The sequence below is a fragment of the Nerophis ophidion genome, linkage group LG01, assembly GCF_033978795.1.
Source record: "Nerophis ophidion isolate RoL-2023_Sa linkage group LG01, RoL_Noph_v1.0, whole genome shotgun sequence".
NCBI lineage: Eukaryota > Metazoa > Chordata > Actinopteri > Syngnathiformes > Syngnathidae > Nerophis > Nerophis ophidion.
The window spans coordinates 41,670,445-41,680,317 of NC_084611.1; the positions used below are offsets into that span (position 1 = coordinate 41,670,445).

General features: G+C 42.4%; 1 protein-coding gene across 5 annotated transcripts in view; it reads left to right on the forward strand.

Annotated features, from left to right (window-relative positions):
• The window catches only part of nos1 (nitric oxide synthase 1 (neuronal)), a 194,548-nt gene that overhangs the window by 131,189 nt on the left and 53,486 nt on the right, over positions 1 to 9,873 (forward strand). For all 5 annotated transcript variants that reach the window (XM_061903187.1, XM_061903196.1, XM_061903206.1 and 2 more), the window contains 3 exons: positions 2,405 to 2,509; positions 2,583 to 2,641; positions 2,731 to 2,847. In XM_061903187.1, the coding sequence (XP_061759171.1) occupies positions 2,405 to 2,509; positions 2,583 to 2,641; positions 2,731 to 2,847 (281 nt within the window). The remainder of the gene's footprint in view (positions 1 to 2,404; positions 2,510 to 2,582; positions 2,642 to 2,730; positions 2,848 to 9,873) is intronic.

Here is a 9,873-nt window from a genome sequence, read left to right on the forward strand (position 1 = left end):
TGTAATCCTCCTTTTTCATTGTCCTATTTACTCTCTGTAAAGCAGCAGTTCCATTGGCAGCAAAACAGGCCCAGAGCATAAAGCTACCACCACAATGCTTGGTGGTAGGTATGGTGTTCCTGGGATTAAGGTTCTCACCTTTTCTCCTTCGAACATATTGCTGGGTATTGTGGCCAAACAGCTCCATTTTTGTTTCATCTGACCACTGAACTTTCCTTCAGAAGGTCTTATCTTTGTTGTCCAATGAAACAAAACTGGAGCTGTTTGGCCACAATACCCAGCAATATGTTTGGAGGAGAAAAGGTGAGGCCTTTAATCCCAGGAACACCATCTTTACCGTCAACCATGGTAGTATTAGTATTAGGCTGTGGGTCTGTTTTGCTGCCAATGGAACTGCTGTTTTAGAGGAAATAAATGGGAGAATGAAAAAATAAATGGCTAAATCAGGCTAGAATGAATGTTTTGGAATGGCCTTCCCAAAGTCATGACTTAAACATGTGGACAAAGCTGAAGAAACAAGTCCGTGTCAGAAAACCAACACATTTACTTGAACTGTGTCACGTGTTGGCGTGGTCGGGTCGGTGTTTTGTTCTCCAGGAATGCAAAATGGACGGCTCCGGAATACAGCGTGATGGTAAGATTTGATTTATTAACTTAAATCTCCTAGTTACCAAAACACAGGCGAATAACAAAAAGACTAGCGTGCCTAAACACACATGAAACAAAGACTTAAACAAAAGCTATGGCATGGAACAAGAACACTTACTTAGTCAGAACGTGACGCAAACAATGAAACCAGAACAAGTGATCAACAAAGGTAGACTTAAAGGCCTACTGAAATGAGATTTTCCTTTTTAAACGGGGATAGCAGGTCCATTCTGTGTCATATTTGATCATTTTGCGATATTGCCATATTTTAGCTGAAAGGATTTAGTAGAGAACATCGACGATAAAGTTCGCAACTTTTGGTCGCTAATGAAAAAGCCTTGCCTGTACCGGAAGTAGCAAACGTCACGATTGTGGAGCTCCTCACATCCTCACATTGTTTAAAATCATGGCCACCAGCAGTGAGCGTGATTCGGACCGAGAAAGCAACGATTTCCCCATTAATTTGAGAGAGGATGAAAGATTTGTGGATGATGATAGTGAGAGTGAAGGACTAGAAAAAAATAAAAAGAGGGGGCATCGGGAGCGATTCAGATGTTATTAGACACATTTACTAGGATAATTCTGGAAAATCTTTTATCTGCTTATTGTGTTATTAGTGTTTTGGTGAGATTATATAGTCGTACCTGAAAGTAGGAGGAGAGGGGCCACGGGTGTGGTGACCGCCAGTGTCTCTGAGGGAAGCCACGTTTCTCGACAAGGCGAAGCGAGGGCAGCCGTTGGGGTCGGGCTGAGCTTTTTTCCCCCCTCCTCTACGGTGGAAGTATCCCACTTTCGGGGGCGGCCGGTCGGAGGAGGCAAGAGAGTCGCAGCTGCCTCTTTGACAGGTGCACGAGGATCGACGCAAGCTCCGCTCATGTCTACGGTAAGAGCCGACTTATTACCACAATTTTGTCACCAAAACCTGCCGGTTGACATGTGCTAGGGAACCATGTTCGCTTGACCGCTCTGTTCCATAGTAAAGCTTCACCTTCGGGAATGTAAACAAGGAAACACCGGCTGTGTTTGTGTTGCTAAAGGCAGCTGCAATACACCGCTTTCCACCTACATCTTTGTTTTTTGACGTCTACAAAATATTAATTGAACAAATTGAAGAAGATTCAGCAACACAGATGTCCAGAATACTGTGTAATAATGCGATTAAAGCAGACGACTTATAGGTGGGAACGAGGCTGGAACAAAATGTCCGCTACAACCCGAGACGTCACGCGCACGCGTCATCATACGCGTCATCATACTGACGTTTTCAACAGGATATTTTGCGCAAAATTTAAAATTGCAATTTAGTAAACTAAAAAGGCTGCATTGGCTTGTGTTGCAACGTTAATATTTCATCATTGATATATAAACTATCAGACTGCGTGGTCGGTAGTAGTGGGTTTCAGTAGGCCTTTAAATAGTCGTCTCTTGATTAGACGCAGGTGTGTCCCCAAACAACAGAGGCAGGTGAAAATCATAAGTAACCATGGTGACCAAAACAAACTCACAGATGCACAAACAAGAACGAAGGGAGTCCAGAACTAACAGAAAACACAAAAACATGATCCTCACTACGGATCATGACAAACTGCACCAATTTTGTCAAGAGGAGTGGTCCAAAATTCAAGCAGAAACTCAGGACAGCCATGACATGATGTTCTTTACAAGTGTATGTAGGACTGTAGATGTGCGGGTGGTCATCACCTCTTCAGTCGCAATCTCAAGTCATGTAAGACTCTGGTTGTTTCCTTTCCCACAGACCATGGCCATGGACGAGTACGACGTAGTGCACCTGGAGCACGAGACGTTGGTGTTAGTGGTGACCAGCACCTTCGGCAACGGTGATCCGCCTGAGAACGGAGAGGTAGTGATCCTCATTCCATCGGCCGGAGCCATCTTTGCTCAGATGACTAAAATCCCGCCTTGCTTTGTTGTAGAAATTTGGCGCCGCCTTAATGGAGATGCGGCACCCGACCTCAAACACCGAAGACAGAAAGTGGGTCGGACTTTTTTTTTCTTGGTCATTTCAACCTTGCTACTTTGCATCTGGTGGCTCATCTGCCTATTGTCCCTTCCGTTCGACAGGAGTTACAAAGTCCGTTTCAACAGCGTGTCCTCCTACTCGGACACCAGGAAGTCGTCCAGCGACGAGCCGGAAGCAAAAGTCAACTTTGAGAGCACTGGGCCGCTTGCCAACGTCAGGTACGGCCACGTGAATCCTCAAAAAGTGTTTCATTCTTCTTCTTTGCCAACTGGGAAGGTGGATGGGTACACACATTGCATCTGACCAAGCAGCCTTTCCGAAACACGTCCAAAATTGTTCATTTATCCTTCGTTTTTAATGGCAGCCCAGGGCTTGTTTTCAAATTTTATTGGCCCTTGGTGTATTGTAAAAACATACTCTTTATTTATCACAATGAGACATTTTATTATCTCTGCCAGGAGGTTATGTAATTGTTGATTTTGGCTCGTCTGTTAGTTTTAAGGAACATCTGAGTACAGTTTGAGACTGATCTTTAACACATTTCCATTTAGGACTTTTTGTACAACTGGAATTGGATTGCCCGGCGGAGGTGCTTTTTTAGTTAAGTATTGCACTCCCTAGGGAGGTGATCGGGTGGCATCCTGACCAGATGCCCCGAACTACCTCATCTGGATCCTCTCGATGTGGAGGAGCAGCGGCTTTACTTTGAGCTCCTCCCGGATGACAGAGCTTCTCACCCTATCTCTAAGGGAGAGCCCCGCCCCCTGGCGGAGGAAACTCATTTGGGCCGCTTGTATCTGTGATCTTGGCCTTTCGGTCATAACCCAAAGCTCATGACCATAGGTGAGGATGGGAACCTAGATCGACCGGTAAATTGAGAGCTTTGCCTTCTGGCTCAGCTCCTTCTTCACCACAACGGATCGATACAGCAACCGCATTTCCGGATAGTTGAAGCTCAGATTCAGGAGGGGCAGTGTGGTTTTTGTCCTGGTCGTGGAACTGTGGACCAGCTCTATACTCTCGGCAGGGTCAATGAGGGTGCATGGGAGTTTGTCCAACCAGTCTAGATGTGCTTTGTGGACTTAGAGAAGGCATTCAACCATGTTCCTTTGGGAAGTCCTGTGGGGAGTGCTCAGAGAGTATGAGGTATCGGACTGTCTGATTGTGGCGGTCCGCTCCTTGTATGATCAGTGTCAGAGCTTGGTCCGCATTGCCGGCAGTAAGTCGGACACGTTTCCAGTGAGGGTTGGACTCCGCCAAGGCTGCACTTTGTCACCCATTCTGTTCATAACTTTTATGGACAGAATATCTAAGCGCAGTCAGGGCGTTGAGGGGTTCCGGTTTGGTGGCTGCAGGATCAGCTCCTTTTTCACCACAACGGATCGATACAGCGTCCACATTACTGAAGACGCCGCACCGATTTGCCTGTCAATCTCACGATACACTCTTCCCTCACTCGTGAACAAGATTCCTAGGTACTTGAACTCCTCCACTTGGGGCAGGGTCTCCTTCCCAACCCGGAGATGGCAATCCACCCTTTTCCGGGCGAGAACCATGGACTCGGACTTAGAGGTGCTGATTCTCATCCCAGTCGCTTTACACTCGGCTGCGAACCGATCCAGTGAGAGCTGAAGATCCTGGCCAATGAAGCCATCAGGACCACATCATCTGGAAAAATCAGAGACCTAATCCTGCAGCCACCAAACCGGATCCCCTCAATGCCTTGACTGCGCCTAGAAATTCTGTCCATAAAAGTTATGAACAGAATGGGTGACAAATGGCAGCCTTGGCGGAGTCCAACCCTCACTGGAAATGTGTCCGACTTACTGCCGGCAATGCGGACCAAGCTCTGTTTGGTCCCCTATAACACAAAGATGTTGATGTTTGGTTCAGATGGATTTGGATATTATTCCCTTTTTTTATATTCAATATGCGGTTTCCAATATAATTTATAATCAATTATTACCCCCAAGAACTTAGTTTCATATAATCTTTCGATTTCCACTAGATTTAATTTAAATTTTGCTTCACAATTTGTCCTTGCACCACTAAACACCATAAATGTAGTTTTACCATTTAATGATAACTTATTAATATCAAACCATTTTTTAGCTGAATCAAATCAACCTCTATTATCCTCAACACTTCAAGTCTTCTCTTCAACAATATACATTTGTATCATCTGCAAACATAATACATTTAAATTTATTAGATACTGAACAAATATCATTTAAATAGAGTATACCGTATTTCCTTGAACTGCCGCTAATTAATTTAAAACTTCTTCTCACTCCGGCGTTTACCAAAGGCATGCGGTATAGGCAAGCATGCGCTAATTATTTTAAAACCTCTTCTCACTCCGGTGCTTACCAAAGGCATGCGGTAAATTTAGGCCTGCGCTTATAAATTTGAGTGTGATGTAAGGATACCATCATGAAAAGCACATTTAATTAAAAAAAAACATTATTATGGTCTTACCTTTACTTATAAATGAAGTCCATGCGCAGCTCCTTCTGATCAAAAGCATCGATAACTTGTCTATAGAAGTCTTCCTTATCTTTCTTCAGTTTTAAAAGTCTCTCTGTCTCCGTGGAAATCTTCCTTTATTACCTCCTGCTTCGATTGAAAGTCCAACTTAGAAACTGTTTTATTTTAGATATGTAATCCTCCATGTTAAAAGTGCAAGCGAGAGGAAAAAATAAACGATCGCTGCTCACTCTTGCTGCTTGTTGTCATTTCTTCTGCAGCCGAGTAGTCGCAAGAAGAATCACTAGCGCCTTCTTCATTCCGGGAGCCAGGAGTCATTTAATGACTCATATTTGACACACGCAGCTACTGTATATTAATAAAACATAGCTGCTTACTGTTCTTTTTAGCATATTCAATAGCTTGGACCTTAAATCCTACTGAATAGCTCTTAATCTACTTCCCTTTATGCAATTTCAATTAATTGAAATCAGCCTCCTCCATTTTGAAAATGATGACAGGTGAAGTGTCACTCATGACGTGACAAGTTTGACCCGTTGGAAATTCTAGACATGCGCTAATAAAAATAAGATTTCGCGAAACGAGTTTGACCCAGCAGTAATTCTAGGCAGGCGCATACTATATACCCGGCGGCAATTCAAGGAAATACGGTAAGTCGCACTGGAGTTTAAGTCGATTTTTGGGGGAAATTTATTTGATAAAATCCAACACCAAGAATAGACATTTGAAAGGCAATTTAAAATAAATAAGGAATAGTGAACAACAGGCTGAATAAGTATACGTTATATGAGGCATAAATAACCAACTGAGAAGGTGCCTGGTATGTTGACGTAACATATTATGGTAAGAGTCATTCAAATAACTATAACATATAGAACATGCTATGCGTTTACCAAACAATCTGTCACTCTTATTCGATAAATCCTACGAAATATTCTTCCTCGATGTCGCTTCTAAACCACTCTGCCAACTCCAAAGGTATGCGCCGCTTCCTGTTGTCGTTTTCTGCTGGATATTTCATTACGTCCAGCTTGTTATCTGCAGTACATGATTTCTTTTTCGGTGACATTTTTGTTCAGCCTTTCTCAGTTTTTATAAGATATCGCCAACGATGAAATGATCCATTTTAATAGCTACGACAGTAGCATATAGCAGTTAGCATCCCATGACCCACAATGCGCTTCTGCCATGACCCTCCCCCTCTGAATTCTTATTGGTTGACATGTGTGTGACGAATTTCTGACATTTTCTTCGTCTCACCGCGAATGAGATAAATAATAAAATTTGATATTTTACGTTAATGTGTTAATAATTTCACACATAAGTCGCACTGGAGTATATGTCACACCCCCAGCCAAACTATGAAAAAAAACTGCGACTTTTAGTCCGAAAAATACGGTACATCATTCACTGTAAAGCATCATGAGCTTAACTTAACAATGAATTATCGTGGCCACTATGTGTCGCCAAAAAAACCTATTGCCACACCATTTCAACTTGCAGACAGCATAAGTCGATTCCCGACGGTCAAAAAGAGGTTAGTCTTTATCAAAGCTATCACTGTGATTTCACCATGAATTGATTAACGTGGACCCTGACTTAAACAAGTTGAAAGACTTATTCGGGTGTTACTATTTCGTGGTCAATTGTATGGAATATGTACTGTACTGTGCAATCTACTAATAAAAGTCTCAATCAATCAAACAATCAAAGCAATCCTTTTCCAATAGCCCACACTAAAAAATAATAGAATAATGCCTGATGTGTGCTGATACACCATATTGCCAAAAGTATTTGGCCACCCATCCAAATGATGAGAATCAGATGTCCCAATCACTCGGCCCAGTGTATAAAATCAAACACTTAAGCATGGAGACAGTTTCTACAAACATTTGTCAAAGAAGGGGCCGCTTTCAGTGATTTCCAGCGTGGAACTGTTATAGGATTCCGCCTGTGCAACAAATCCAGTCCTGAAATGTTCTTGCTCCTGAATATTCCAAAGTCAACTTTATTATAAGAAAAGTGAAGAGTTTGGGAACAACAGCAACTCAGCTGTCACGTAAACTGACAGAGAGGGGTCAGCAGATGCTGAAGCGCACAGTGCAAAGACTTTCCGCACAGTCAGTTGCTACAGAGCTCCAAACTTCATGTGACCTTCCAATTAGCCCACGCACAGTACGCAGAGAGCTTCATGGAATGGGTTTCCATGGCCGGGTAGCTGCATCTAAGCCATACATCACCAAGTTCAATGCTAAGCGTGGGATGCAGTGGTGTAAAGCACGTCGCCATTGGACTCTAGAGCAGTGGAGACGCCTTCTCTGGAGTAATGAATCACGCTTTTCCATCTGGCAATCTGATGGACCAGAGAACGGTACATTTCGGACTGCATTGTGCTGAGTGTGAAATTTGGTGGAGGAGGAATTATGGCGTAGAGTTGTTTTTCAGGTGTTGGTCTTGGCCCCTTAGTTCCAGTGAAAGGAACTTTGAATGCTCCAGGGTACCAAAACATTTTGGACAATTCCATTGGATGGCCCCTCAAGTTCATATACCATACTGTATCATACAATACCATACAAACTTTATTTATAAAGCCCTTTAAAAAGAAGCAGAGTTGAAGAACAAAGGGCCGTACACCACAAGTAAATAGAGGCAGAGGACAGACTAAAAAACATTTAAAACAGAAGTAAAATATACATTGAAAAAGCAAATACAAATTACCTTAAGAATAATTTGTTAGATAAAAATCAGTTAAAAAGTTAAAAACAGTTTAACGTCTCATGCTGGGTTAAAAGTCAGTGAATAAAAATGCATTGTAAGAAGGGTCTTAAAAGTACCTAAAGAAGGGGCCTGTCTCACATGGAGAGGGAGATCGTTCCAGACTTTGAGACCCGCAACAGAGAAGGCCTTGTCCCCTCCAAGCTTGCGCTTTGATTTGGGTACCTCCAGGATCAGCTGATCAGCTGACCTGAGGGGGGCGTAGAGGTGGAGCAGTGACTTGCGGTGAACTAAACACCAGGTGAGGCATACATACTTTTTTTTTTTTTTTACTTAAGTTCATATGTGCAGCTCTAGTCCAGTGGTTCTTAACCTTGTTGAAGGTACCGAACCCCACCAGTTTCATATGCGCATTCACAGAACCCTTCTTTTTTCTTTTTTCTTTTTTCAAATTCAAGACAAAGTTATATGTTTTGGGTAACACTTTAGTATGGGGAACATTTTCTAAGTAACAAAGACTTAATTTAGAGTTACCGTATTTCCTTGAATTGCCGCCGGTCATATAGTATGCGCCTGCCTTGAATTACTGCCGGGTCAAACTCGCTTCGCAAAATAATTAGGGCATGCTTAGTATTTCTGCCGGGTCAAACTCGTGACGTCACGAGTGACACTTCCCCTGTCACCATTTTCAAAATGGAGGAGGCTGATTTCAATACCGGTAATTTGAAATCGCATAAAGGGAAGAAGATTAAGAGCTATTTAGTAGGATTTAAGGTCCAAGCTATTGAATATGTAAAAAGTATGCTAAAAACAACAGTAAGCAGCTATATTTTATTAATATACCGTAGCTGCGTGTGTCAAATATGAGTCATTAAATAACTCCTGCCTCCTAGTGGTAGAGGGCGCTAGTGATCCTTCTTGCGACTACTCGGCTGCAGAAGAAGTGACAACGAGTGACGTGATATGTGCTGGGAATGGATTTGACGCGGGGGTTGCACGACGGATTTAGGGCTATATAAGTAAACATTGATTGATTGATTGATTGATTGATTGATTGATTGACCTTTAAGGATGTATCACTACTACTCCTATGCTGGCTATGTAAACAACCGGGCTGATATAAAGACTGTTCCAGTCCTAAATACCTAGTGTATTATTTATCCAATAACACTTCATGGTGGCAGCGGTGGGATAAAGAGATCACCCACGGCGCACAACGGGAGGAGGAGTTGTCCAAGAATAATTCTGTCGTCGCCCGCACGTGAGGAGCTGAGCTAACTGATAGCAGCGGTCTGATAGCAGTTTTCGAAACTGGACTTTCAATCGAAGCAGGAGGTAATAAAGGAAGATATCCATCAAGACGGAGAGACTTTTAAAACTGAAGAAAGATAAGGAAGACTTCTATAAACAAGTTATCGATGCTTTTGATCAGAAGGAGCTGGCATGGACTTCATTTATAAGTAAAGGTAAGACCATAGTAACGTTTTTTTATATAAAATCTGCTTTTCATGATGGTATCCTTAAATCACACTCAAATTTTTACTGCATGCCTTTGGTAAGTGCCGGAGTGAGAAGAGGTTTTAAAATAATTAGCGCATGCTTACTTTTACGGCATGCCTTTGGTAAGCGCAGGAGTGAGAAGAGGTTTTAAATTAATTAGCGCCCCGGCGGCAATTCAAGGAAATACGATATTTGGTTAGGATTCGGGTTAGGGTTAGGGTTAGGGTTATAGGGTTAGGGCCAGGGTTAGAGGGTTAGGGTTGTAATAAGGCCATGCCGAATAAGGCATTAATAAGTACTTAATATTGACTAGTTAAGAGTCAATATGTTACTAATTTGCATGTTAACAAACAACTGATTAATGGTGAATATGTTCCCCATACTAAAGTGTTACCATGTTGTTTTTACTGGTGCATAAAATGAACCATGCATGAACATCAACTTGTTAAAACAACAAAACCAACACATTGCATAAGCTCACAACAAATTACACACCTGCAAATAAGTCTGACTTCTGTTGTTGCCGTAACTTTAATACGCCA